We start from the raw sequence: 13,645 nt of genomic DNA, 5'->3' as shown, positions 1-13,645 counted from the left end.
TTTTTCTAAGAATATGTCCATTTCATCTAGGTTGTCCATTTCGTTGGAATGGAGTTATTCATAGTATTTTTTCTTAATCGTTTGTATTTTTGTGGGATGGGTTGTTATTTTACCTCTTTCTGATTTTGTTTATTTGGGTCCTCTCTCTTTGCTTCTTGGTGAGGACTAGAGGTTCATCAATCTTGTTTATCCTTTCAAAAAACCAGCTCTTGGTTTTGTTGAACTTTTGTATTGTTGTGTGTTTTTTTTGTTGTTTGTTTTTTGTCTCTATGTTGTTTACTTCCACTCTGATCTTTATGATTTCCTCCCTTCTGCTTACATTGGCCTTTTCTTATTGCTCTCTTTCTACCTCTTTGAATTGTATGGTTGGATAATTTATTACCATTGTTTATTTTGTGAGCTAGGCCTATAGAGCTATGAACTTCCCTCTCAAGACTGCTCTCACTGTGTCTTAAAGATTTTGGATTGTTGTGTGTTTATCATTTGTTGCCATGATGCTTTTTGTTTCTTCTTTGATGTCTTTGGTAACCCAATTATTGTTTAATAGCATGCTATTTAGGCCCCAGGTGTTTGAATTTTTTTATTGCTTTTATGTTAGTTGATTTCTAGTTTTATGCCATTGTGATGTGAGAAGATGCTTGATATATTTCTATCTTCTTAAATTTGAAGAGACTTTGCCTGTGTCCCACTATGTGGTTTATCTTTGAAAATAACCCATGTGCACTTGAGAAGAATGTATATTTTGTGGCTTTGTGGTGAAATGCTCTGAATATAATTGACATGTCGATTAATTCCATCTGATGTAGTGAGTCATTTAGGATTGACATTTAAAGGATTTGTCCAGTGTTTGTGCGGTACTATGGGGTACCCTACTACTATGGAGTATCCTATTATGACTATATTGCTGTCAATCTCTTCCTTGATGTCATCCAGAAATTTTTTTTTTTAATATATTTTATTGATTTTTTTTTTTTGCCCCCCTCTTTCCCTCTCACACATCCCCTCCCTCCCCAGAGTTTTGTGTCCATTGGTTGTACTTATATGCATGTATAAAAGTCCTTCGGTTGATCTATTATCTCTCCCAGATCTTCCTCCCCTCCCCGCTGTAATTTGACAGTCTACTTGTTGATATACTGTCTCTATATCTATCTTTTGGTTCATCAGTTTATAATGTTCTTTATCATCCACAAATGAGTGAGGTCATGTGGTGTTTCTCTTTCATTGATTGGCTTATTTCACTCAGCATGATGTTCTCCAATTCCATCCAGGTTGCTGCAAATGATGAGAATTCCTTCTTTTTTATGGCAGCATAGTATTCCATTGTGTAGATGTACCATAGTTTTTGGATCCAATCATCTGCTGACGGACACTTAGGCTGTTTCCAAATTCTGGCTATTGTAGATTGTGCTGCTATGAACATAGGGGTGCATATATCCTTTCTGATTGGTGTTTCTAGTTTCTTGGGATATATTCCTAGGAGTGGGATTACTGGGTCAAATGGGAGTTCCATTTTCAGTTTTTTGAGGAAACTCCACACTGTTCTTCACAGTGGTTGCACCAGTCTGCATTCCCACCAGCAGTGCACGAGGGTTCCTTTTTCTCCACAACCTCGCCAACACTTGTCGTTTGTTGACTTGTTGATGTTGGCCATTCTGACAAGTGTGAGATGGTACCGCATTGTTGTTTTGATTTGCATCTCTCGGACAATTAGTGACTTTGAGCATGTTTTCATGTGCCTTTTGGCCTTCCTTCTGTCTTCTTTTGAAAATGTTCTATTTAGGTCCATTGCCCATTTTTTAATTGGATTATTCATTTTCCTTTTATTTAGTTGTATAAGCTGTTTGTAGATGTTGGAGATTAAACCTTTATCAGTGGTATCATTTGCAAATATGTTCTCCCACACAGTGGGCTTTCTTGTTGTTTTGTTGATGGTTTCTTTTGCTGTAAAAAAGCTTTTTATTTTGATGTAGTCCCATTTGTTTATTTTCTCTTTAGCTTCCATTGCCCTAGGGGTAGTATCAGTGAAGAAGTTCTTTTGGCATACGTCTGAGATTTTGCTGCCTGTGGATGCTTCTAGTATTTTTATGGTTTCCCATCTGATGTTTAAGTCCTGTATCCATTTTGAGTTTATTTTTGTGAATGGTGTAAGTTGGTGATCTAGTTTCATTCTTTTGCAAGTGTCTGTCCAATTTTCCCAACACCATTTATTGAAGAAACTGTCTTGACTCCATGGTATATTCGTGCCTCCTTTGTCAAATATTAATTGAGCATAGTGATTTGGGTTGATATCTGGGTTCTCGATTTGATTCCATTGATCTATATGTCTGTTCTTGTGCCAGTACCAGGCTGTTTTGAGAACAGTGGCTTTGTAATATAGTTTGAAGTCTGGTATTGAGATCCCTCCTACCTTACTCTTCTTTCTCAGGATTGCTGTGGCTATTCGGGGTCTTTTATTGTTCCAAATGAACTTTTGGAGAGTTCTTTCTAGGTCGGTGAAATATGTCGTTGGTATTTTAATGGGGAGTGCATTGAACCTATAGATTGCTTTAGGAAGTATGGACATTTTGATGATGTTGATTCTACCAATGAACATGGTATGTTCTTCCATCTCCTTACATCTTCCTCTATCTCTTTTTTCAGTGTCGTGTAGTTTTCCGCAAATAGGTCCTTTACTTCCTTAGTTAAATTTATTCCTAGGTATCTTAATTTTTTCGGTGCGATGGTAAATGGAATTGCTTTTTTAGTCTCTGTTTCTGCAGTTTCACTGTGGGTGTATAGAAATGCCATGGATTTCTTGGCATTAATTTTGTATCCTGCTACATTGCCAAATTCATTTATTAAGTGAATTAGTTTTTTAATGGAGTCTTTTGTTTTTTTTATGTACAATATCATGTCATCTGCAAATAAGGATAACTTTACTTCTTCTTTTCCAATTTGGATGCCTTTTATTTCCTCCTCTTGTCTAATTGCAATGGCTAGTACTTCCAGTACTATGTCAAACAGGAGTGGCGAGAGTGGGCATCCCTGTCTTGTTCCTGTTCTTAGATGGAATGGTTTTAGTTTTTGCCCATTGAGTATAATGTTGGCTGTGGGTTTATCTTATATAGCTTTTATTATGTTGAGGTACGATCCTTGTACTCCCACCTTGTTAAGAGTTTTTATCAGAAAAGGGTGTTGGACTTTATCAAATGCTTTTTCTGCATCAATTGATATGACTATATGATTTTTATCTTTCAATTTGTTTATGTGATGTATCATGTTTATTGATTTGCGGATATTGTACCATCCTTGCATTCCTGGAATAAATCCTACTTGGTCATGGTGTATGATCTTTGTGATGTTCTTCTGGAGTCGATTTGCTAGAATTTTGTTGAGGATTTTGGCATCTATGTTCATGAGGGATATTGGCCTGTAATTCTCTTTCATTGAGTTGTCTTTATCTGGTTTTGGTATTAGGGTGATGCTGGCTTCATAGAAGGAGTTTGGAAGTGTTCCTTCCTCTTGGATTTTTTGGAATAGTCTGAGGAGGATAGGTTTTAGTTCTTCCTTGAATGTTCGGTAAAACTCTCCTGTGAAGCTAACTGGCCCTGGGCTTTTGTTTGCTGGAAGCTTTTGAATGACTGTTTCAATTTCTTCCCACGTCACTGGTCTATTGAGATTTTTAGATTCTTCCTGATTGAGTTTTGGCAGTTTGTATTTTTCTTAGGAATATGTCCATTTCCTCCAGGTTGTTCAGTTTGTTGGAATAGAGATGTTCATAGTATTTTGTAACAATCCGTTGTATTTCGGTGGGGTCTGTTGTTATTTCACCTCTTTCATTTCTGATTTTGTTTATTTGGGTCCTCTCTCTTTGTTTCTTGGTTAGCCTGGCTAGAGGTCCATCTATCTTGTTTATCCTTTCAAAGAACCAGCTCTTGGTTTTGTTGATCTTATGTATTGTTTCTTTGGTCTCTATGTTGTTTATCTGTGCTCTGATTTTTGTTATTTCCTTCCTTCTGCTTACACTGGGCTTTTTTTGTTGCTCTTTTTCTAACTCTTTGAGTTGTAGAGTTAGATCATCTGTTACCATTTTTTCTAGTTTTTTGCAATAGGCTTGTAAGGATATGAACTTCCCTCTCAAAATTGCTTTTGCTGTGTCCCATAGATTTTGGATTGTTGTGTTTTCATTGTCATTTGTTGACAGGATGTTTTTAATTTCTTCCTTGATTTCTCTGGTAATCCAGTCCTTGTTTAATAGCATGTTGTTTAGTCCAGAATTTTTTTTTATGTATTTGGGTGCTCCTGTATTGGGTGCATATATGTTTACCAGAGTTATATCTTCTTGTTGAATTGATCCCCTTAGTATTATGAAGTGGCTTCTTTATCTCTTATTAAGGCCTTCACTTTGAGATATAATTTGTCATATATAAGTATTGCTACCCCAGCCTTTTTTTTTTTTTCTTCTCCTATTTCCATTCACCTAAAAAACCTTTTTCCATCTCTTACCATCAGTCTGTGTGACTCCTTTGTTCGTAGGTGGGTTTCCTGTAGATAGAAGATATATGGGTCATATTTTCTTATCCACCCTATGTCTTTTGATTGGGGCATTTAATCTATTTGCATTTAAAGTTATTATTGATAGGTACTTGTTTGTCGCCATTTTTATTCTTTATGCTTGTGTTCCTTCTTCTTTTCCTATTTATTCTTTGTACAACAGAACCTTTAGCATTTCTTTCATTGCTGGTTTGGTGGTAATAAGCTCCCTTTGTCCTTTTTTGTCTGTGAAGCTCCTGATTTCACCCTCACTAATTCCCCCTGCCTGCCTTGTCACACCTATGCAGCCTGCTGTTTGGTCGTTACTGTGAGGGCTTCCAACCAATTAGCATATTACCCTTTTTCTAGTACACACACACACACACACACACACACACACTGAGTGGCCAGATTATTATGATCTCTGAACACACAATAATCTGGCCACTCAATGTATATCCTATATAATAAAAGGGTAATATTCAAATTGTCCTCTTGACCAGGAATTCAACCAGCAGGCAGGGTGGCCAACTGCACATGTCCCCTCCCCCTGGCTAGGCTGGCCAGACCCCACCCATGCATGAATTCATGCATCGGGACTCTAATATATACTGTGTGTGTGTGTGGCCTGATTTTTATGTGTTCAGAGATCATAATAATCTGGCGCGCCTCTCTCTCTCTCTCTCTCTCTCTCTCTCTCTCTCTCTCTCTCTCTGTATAAAATTTTTCCTTTCTTTAATCTATCTATCTATGTATTTGTTTACTCTTGGAAAAGGAGAATAGAGATAGATAGTCGAAGTTTGTGACTGGAATTAATTAAGCTATTAGTAAAAGTAGAGAACCAGGGAGAAGAGGAAAAACAGAAAAAACAAACAAACAAACAGCTACAACAAAAACAAGTAATAAAAACCAAACTAATCAACATTCAAACAGACAACACCAAGACAGATAGAAAAAAAGGGGGAAGGGGAAGAAAAAGAAAAACTGGATAGTGAAGAAAGAGAAGAGAGAAGTGAGTATGGATTTGGAGCAGGTGAGCAGAAATTAGATGTATGAGGAAGATCAATTTTTAACAGGGACTAAAGTGAAATGATAGAGAAAAATCAAAACAGGAATAGGATAAGAGAAATAGGACAAAAGGGAAAATGAGGAAGAGAGTGTTGGCATAAAGGAACATTGAGATAGAGTAAAATAATGCTAAAGTAAAAATAAAAATAGAATGTAGAACAAACACTGATCCCAAAATAAGATAAAATAAAAAATAAAATAAAACTTTAAAAAGTTAAAATAGTATTAATAATAATAATTAAAAATAAAAATATCATAAAAGGTAAAATCAAGTGCTGAAAAGTATTTAGTTTCTCAAGTAAAAGATAAAAAATAAAAATGTGAAGTAGTGAAGGTTGTTCACTTCTACTGTTCTGCTTGGCAGGTCTGTTTCCTGTCAAGTAGACAGCACAATATTGACATGTTCCCTAAGTGCCATCCCTCCTCTGTGTCATAAGTCACAACCTTGTTTTCAAGCAGTCAGGATCTCTTTGTTTCTCAGCCTGCCTTTAGTTGTATTTACACAAGAGTCAATTTCTGATACAATCCTTAGGTGGCAGTATTTCTGTGTTGATATACAGTGCTAAAAATCCTTTCCTTAACCCAGTGTTTAGATTGCTTTCCCTGCAGCACTCAATACTGGGTTGGAGGGATAGACTGACCTAGAGCTAGTTTTCTGCTTGTCTCTCCCCACTCTGATTCCCAGGTTCCAGAAAAAACAGTTTTCCCCTGCAGTCTTGATGAATGTTTTTTAATTGGGATAACCTATGTACTGGGTTTAGCAATCAAAAGCAAATATTTAAAAATAAAAAGAAGGAAAAAACAAATAAACAAACAAACAAAAAACCACAAGACGCGTGCAAACTTGCGTCTTTTCCCCTGGCACGCTTCAGCGGGTATTCTGGTAGAACTTCAGGCTGCCTTTCTTGGCCCAGCCCTGCTGTGGGTTAATTTCTATAGTCCCCTTCTGCCAGCAGCCTTATGGATTTTCTTCCACATTTGAGGGCTACACTGACCCCAACAGCTGTGGATTTTGTGGGGTGCAGTCTTCCTCTTAGACTCTTATTTTCCACTACCTGTGATGCGTGTGTTTCGTGTGTGTTTCTCCCTCCAGCCTGAATCCCAGATCTCACCTTTCTCTAGGCGACATCTGACATTTCCGTCCATGGGTTGTCTCACCAGCTGTGTTTAATTTGCAAATTCTGGGTGAATGTAATCAGTTCAGGTATTCTTCTATCTGTTCTGTGAGAAGGTGCAGGGCTCATCCTCATATTCGCGCTGTTTTGTCTCCTCCTCGACAGACTTTCTAGGTGCCTGTGGTCAGAGAGGCTAAAGTCTTGGTGTTCCTGGGTTTGCAGCTGAGGCAGCTGGTCCCTGGGGGTTGTGGTTGTAGGCTCCGGGGCTGTATCTGAGGTCTTCCCGGTTGAAGGTAAGGCAGGGTTTCAGATCACTGCCACTCTCCTCTTCAAGATGGCGTGGTCTCTGTGACTGAGCCAGCTGCTCCGGCCAGGGGACCCCCTTCTGGCAGTCCTCAACAATTCCTTGGAATATAGCTGTCCCTCACTCACAAATAGACATTCCTCTCACATCTATGCACTCTCCTTTTATTCTCTCATTCACACACTATCTTGCAGCCTGCTGTCCTGTTGGCAGCCATCTTGTATCTCCACCAAGAATTTATTGACCACAGCAAAAACACACATAGGACAGTGAAACAAGGGAGGGTTTAGAAGCAGTAGCAGGAAAGCCTAGGCTGGGGCTGCATTGACTCACTGGGAAGTCAGAGAAAAGGGGGCCTTGGAGACAGGTTCAGGGGGTTAGCACAGGATTAGTTGCCATTGCCCATTGCTCCCTGGTTACAAGTCTCAGAGTGTCCCTTAGAGCAGCCGTCACCAACCTTTCGGACCTCGGGATACATAGGGGGAAGTAAGAGGGGGCAGGGAGGAAGTGCAGAGGGGGAAGGGAGTGACACTGGCATGCTCCCTGGAGAGAGAGGGCGCTGGGACCTTCATTTTCAGGGGTTTTTAAGGCTGGACATTTAAAAAAAAGGGGGGTGTCTTTGAGAGGATCAATAGACTATTCTTCACCCTTGTGCCAAAATGAGATATATTTTCTTTGTCCTTGGGTGTGGCTGGTAAACTGCACTAATTGGATTTCTGTTATCTGTCTCCCAGAGTAGGGTGATTTAAGTGATTTACCCTTTGGCTGGGAAAAGTGCAAACCATACTCTTTAAGTGTCCTTGGTTTAGGGAAGATAGGATTTAATTAGGTGGCCACAAACTGCTGTTTAACTCTGTCTCAGTTTCTCTATTCTGGTTGTCCTGGAATTTTCCTAGCTTCTTACTCTTCTATAACATATGTATCACTGGGGCTCACTGTGGCCTATGCATGGTATCTGGAGGCCAGACAACTCAAAGGATATCCTTCCATAGTCGATAGTTATTGGCTTTCTAACAATAGTCCAAGCCGTCCATGTCAGATAATACCTACAACTTCTTTGTGGCCAGATTGACATCTTTCTTTCTAGGTTTTTCTTTCTGCATAATTTTTTCTTTTTATTTAAAAAATATATTTTATTGACATTTTATAGAGAGGAACGGTGAGGGATAGAGTTAGAAACATCAGTGAGAGAGAAATATCTATCAGCTGTCTCCTGCACACCCACCACTGGGGATGTGCCCCGCAACCAAGGTACATGTCCTTGACTGGAATCCAACCTGAGACCCTTGAGTCCGCAGGCTGACGTTCTATCCACTGAGCCAAACCGGTTAGGGCAAGGTTTTCCTTTTTAAAAGATTTTGGAATGTATATTGTGGATGTTTCCTGGAAGGAAGTACTGTGAAGAATTGATGCCCTTGCTTTAGGGATGCAGTGGTCTCATCTTTAAGATGGAAGATGGAGTAGGGTGCAGTGTAGTAGCCATTGTTCTCTTTTTATTAGGAGCTGCCTCTGATCAAGTCAGTTGTTCCTCAGGTAAGTCCTGATGTTAATTATTTGCAAGGTTAAAGATGACTTTTTTTTTTTTTTTTTAAATCCTCACCTGAGAATATTTTTCAATTGATTTTTAGAGAGAATGGAAAGGAGGGGGAGAGACAGAGAGAAACATGGATGTGAGAAAGACATTGATTGGTTTCCTCCTGCATGTGCCACTGATGCTGATGGTAGCATGCATCCAAGGGGAAAGGTAATGCCTGGTTGGAAAACCATCACGTGCTAGGTGTCTTCATTTTCTTTTGGCACTTACATGCAGTTCTGCCTTGATTCAGACACCAAACAGCTACAGGGGATTGCCTAGGTTCAACTACAAGTTCAAGTCAGACAGTTTCTTTGTTCAAAATAGAATCCATCACTATAAGGAAGTTCATTCGGGGTACTGTGAACTGACAAGTCCATCAATGTGTGTCTTTTTTTTTAATTAACTTTCTTCACATATATTCTACATCCTAAATCCCTTTATTTAAGTCAACCATTTCTTAGGGCTCTGCCATAGGAGCAATAAGAACTGTGGCTCTGTTTTGTTTACTATTTTATCTAAACATTTCACTTGTTCAAAAATTTTTTGTTTCCTGCTGTCAATTGCTATTCAAAAGAAATACTACAAACATCTATAAAAGATGCTATCATTTATTTAGAGATGCTAACTCTACTTTTTGCATTGGCCTATTTTTTTAGGTTATGGTATTATAATCTTTGGTATGTTTGATTAAGAGGCAGCCTGACCACCAAACTGTGTTCTGAGTGAGAAGCAGTCCCTCAGATCTTTAAAAAAAATTTTTTTTTAAATATATATTTTATTGATTTTACAAGAGAGGAAGTGAGAGGGATAGAGAGTTAGAAATGTTGAGGAGAGATATATCAACCAGCTGCCTCTTGCACAACCCCCACTGGGGATGTGCCCGCAACCAAGGTATCAAACCCAGATCCTTTCAGTCCGCAGGCCGACACTCTATCCACTGAGCCAAACCGGTTTCGGCAGGTCTTGAACTGAATAAATGATAACAAATATGAGCCTTATGCTCCCTGAACGATGTTCCTTGTTAGCTACATTTTCAAGAGACTTTTTTTTTTTTTAATTAATGCTCACTTAAAGATATTTTTTCTATTGATTTTTAGAGAGAGTGGAAGGGAGGGTGCGGGGAGAAAAAGAGAGAGAAAAAAACATCGGTGTGTCTCTTTGATTGGTTGCTTCCCATACACATCCTGACCCAGGTTGGAGAACACACCTGCAACCAAGATACTTGCTCTTGACTGGGAAATGAAGCCAAGACTCTCTGGTGTGCAGGACAATGCTGTATCACTGAGCACACTGGCCAGGGCTCAAGACATTATTTTGTTAAAATGTATCGCTGTGGTCTGCAGCAAGGAAGCCTTACAGCTGTGGCCTGTAATCTTCAGCTCCTTTCAGTCAGCTTTGGAAGTGTAGTTGCCTCGTAGGGGGTATGTTGTCAAGTCGGCACCTAAGGCAGAATTGCACATGATCACAAGTCTGTTAAATGGCCATAGGAGCCATTATGTGGACACACTGCCTCTCAGTGCAGTCAGCTTTCTGTCAGTGTTGGAGTCTTTTGATGTTTCTTTGGTAAGAACCAGGTGATTTCAGGTTAAGTCAGATGACATTGCTTTGTTTTATAAAAAATACTTATCTTTTATATCTGGGATCACACTTTTTACCAAATGTATGGATAGTCACATTTATAGCATATCCTAATATATAAAAGGCCAGGCGCCTTAATGACCAAAACAACCAGATGGACAACTGAACACAGGCTGCATGGGGAGACCAGGCCGGCAGGAGCATTAGTAAGGGATGACCAAACAACTGAACAGCAGGCTGCGTGGGGCAACCAGGCCGGCAGTGGGAGTAGTTGGGGGTGAGCAGCTTGGCAGGGGGAGCAGTTAGGGGTGACCAGGCTGGAATGGGGGGCAGTTAGAGGGTGACAGGGCCAGCAGGGGGATAGCTAGGAGCGACCAGGTCAGCAGCTGGAACAGTTAGGGTGATCAGGCTGGCATGGAGGGGTGCAGTCAGGAGCGATCAGGCAGGCAGTCAGCTGAGCACTTAGGAGCCAGTGGTCCTGGGTTATGAGAGGAATGTCCGATTGACCTGAGGGGTCCTGGATTGGAGAGGGTGCAGACTGGGCTGAGGAGACCTCCCCTTTTCCTCGCTTGTGCACAAATTTTGTGTCCTGGGCCTCTAGTGTATGATATAAAAATCCACTGACTAAATGAGGATTTGGTTAACTAAGAGAAAAATGCTATGCTATATGAACCAGTTAGCCTGTTTGAAGCCTTGAGTTCCAGCACAAAATTAAATAAGAGTGTGGGTCAGAGAGATTGGGGCTCGATGTCCACGGTGTGGTGTTTAGGATCCTCTTAGGAGAGGTCATATTCATGGCTTGGAAATGTTTTGGCTGCCATGGAGAAATCTTTGGAAATGGCAACAAAACCAAAATTGTTATAATTTTGATACATGAAATTCTTTTGCTTTACCTTTCTAATCACTCAGTGAGATGGACCTGTTTGATATTATCTCATTCATAAATGAAGAGCCTGGCAGGAATGGGTTAAGCCAAATAGGCTGGCGCCTGGAATGGAACAGAGAGGCCCTCATCCCTCCTGTGGGAAGGGGGTGGGGAGCTGCCTGCCTCTCCCTTCACTGCTTTGGTCCTGCTGAGTCACAGCCGGTAAACCTTTGTCCACTCCTACTCTAATTTCAGAAATGTGTATAGATAAGCGAGGAAATCCTAGGATATTTATGAGGAATTCTAAGAGAGGTTTAACTCCTTCAAATCATATGGTGGTACATAGGGATACTAATTTGCTAAATAGTACCTTTGTGGTCTGGAGGAAATAATTAACTGCCCCAAGTGCCTACTTTCCATCAGTGAATTAATTACCCAGCTATTTCTAGCTCAGTGTTTATTAGGCAAATTCACTGTTCCATTATTTTAGCCTCTATTTTAAATTTTGGGCTAAAGGCACTTTTAAAAGCTTTGTGGAGATTGTTCATTCTTCTGAAATGATACAGTTGAAAAATGTTATACAAAAAAGTGTTCTGGGAAGGAATGTAGAGTGGAAACAGTTTTTCACTTGACCTGTCTGTTCCAATTTTGGGATAAACTCAGAGGACTGTCATGAAATGATTGTTATTTTCTATTTTGTTGATACAACAAGTAGCTTTCAGCATCTGACAATTTGCAGGTAATTTGTTTTTATAAGGAAAAAAACACAGCTGATAAAATTGTGTTGCCAGTGTGCTAAACATAGATTTGATTAAAATCCATTAAGGATATACTTTTTTAAAAATTTAAAAATATATTTTGTTGATTTTTTTTTTTTTTTTTTACAGAGAGGAGGAGAGAGGGATAGAGAGTTAGAAACATCAGCTGCCTCTTGCACACACACCCCCCCCCCCCCCGGGATGTGCCCGCAACCAGGGTGCATGCCCTTGACCAGAATCGAACCTGGGACCCTTCAGTCCACAGGCCGATGACGCTCTATCCATGGAACCAAACCGGTTTCGGCAGGGTATACTTTTTAAAGAAGGATATATTTTCTTGTAACCAGAAGGAATGTATAGTCTCTTTCTTTCGCTAATGGTGAACATAATATGTGATTATTATAAATATGTTATTTCTTTTTTAGGTTCCCATCCTTAGTAAAAAAGAAGATGTTTTTGCATGTTTAGCTAAATATTCAGTGCCAATGGTTCGAGCAATGTGGCTTATCAAGATGACTTGTGCCTATTATTCTGTTGTTTCTGAAGCTAAAATTAAGAAACGCCAGGCTCCTGATCCCAATTTGGGTAAGTGAGAGGGTATGCTATGTTGCATGTTTCATTACTGATTCTCCAAGCAGCTGCTGCTTGCACTCTCTGTACACAGTCCTGTAAGGTGAGTATTGAGAAAGTTCATGGTGTGGTCACAAGTCATTCACGGTGTGGGTGGAGAAGCTGGTCATTGTTCACTCGGTCCCAGGATCTTGATTTCTGCAGCAGGTTCTAGGGATATTACTTCAAATATGTCCTGCATCTGAACACTTCACCACCCTCTTTATAAAACTTTATAATAATTTCTTACTGCAATTAGGACGAACACCCATATTCTTTGCCGTAGCATCGAGGCCATCTGTGATTTCACCTCACTTCCCAGGCTGTCCCGGCCAGATGGCCGTCCTTCTGTCCTCACTCCTGCGTGCTCCATGCTTTCTCAGGGCTTCTGCATTTCCTCCTCCAGGTACTTGGGTTTCTCTTTAGGGTATTTGTATCCCTCCTCCTCTTTACTGAGGCTTTGGCTCAAATGTCATTTCCTCAGCAGGATTTCTCTGGACACCTGGCTAAATAGCATTTCCTCTCTCTCCCTCCTTCCTCCCAGTTATAGTCTCAAGTGTTCCTACTTTATTCTTAGCACGCTTCACTGTCTGAAATTTTCTTTAAAGTTTTGCGCTTGTCATCCTCCCTGCATGCACACAGCACACACACAGCACACATACTGGCTCATGACAGTAGTTTACTGAATGAGCTGAAGGGAGGGCATTTCTAGTGAGAGTCTCCACTCTTCAGTGGCCAGATAGTGACTCCTTGATGTGATGCTGAAGTGAGCTTTCTAACAGGTTTGATACTAGAAATGTGCACAGGGAATCGTACATCAAGATGTCCATTTCAAAATTAAGTATTCAAACAATTTTTTATGAAATGAAAACATGCTTATGATTGGATAAGGGAGGCCAAGCTGTGAAGCTCTGAAGGGCAGGGGCAGAAGGCACACACCCTCACATGCCAGGCAGGGCCTGAGCCAGCGAGGTGGGCTGTGAAGTGGTTGTAAAAGCATGAAAACATACATCCAGAACAAAAGGTGCACTGGGCCACTAGTGTAACATAGCTATCCTATATGAAAAGAGCACATGCTTTCAAACATCTCAAATTGGTTTAATGTCAGCCTGCTACCCCTGGTAACCTCTTACTTCCTGCTTCATCTTCAGCACCTTCTTCAACTTCGTGAAGCAGATTATACAGCACATGTGAAAGCTTTTGGGTGTGGAGGCAGAGCCATAAAGTAGAGTGAGAGGTTTCACACTCACCGCAGGCCAT

The 13,645-nt window shown here is 40.2% G+C and overlaps 1 protein-coding gene across 2 annotated transcripts in view; it reads left to right on the top strand.

The window, feature by feature from the left end:
• Nucleotides 1–13,645, top strand: part of MED12L (mediator complex subunit 12L) — a 353,473-nt gene that overhangs the window by 55,547 nt on the left and 284,281 nt on the right. For both annotated transcript variants that reach the window (XM_045584086.1, XM_045584085.1), the window contains exon 5: nucleotides 12,202–12,361. In XM_045584086.1, coding sequence (XP_045440042.1) covers nucleotides 12,202–12,361 — 160 coding nt within the window. The remainder of the gene's footprint in view (nucleotides 1–12,201; nucleotides 12,362–13,645) is intronic.

The sequence above is a fragment of the Pipistrellus kuhlii genome, unplaced genomic scaffold (genome assembly GCF_014108245.1).
Source record: "Pipistrellus kuhlii isolate mPipKuh1 unplaced genomic scaffold, mPipKuh1.p scaffold_m20_p_2, whole genome shotgun sequence".
Lineage (NCBI taxonomy): Eukaryota > Metazoa > Chordata > Mammalia > Chiroptera > Vespertilionidae > Pipistrellus > Pipistrellus kuhlii.
This window is presented reverse-complemented; position numbering and strand designations above follow the sequence as displayed.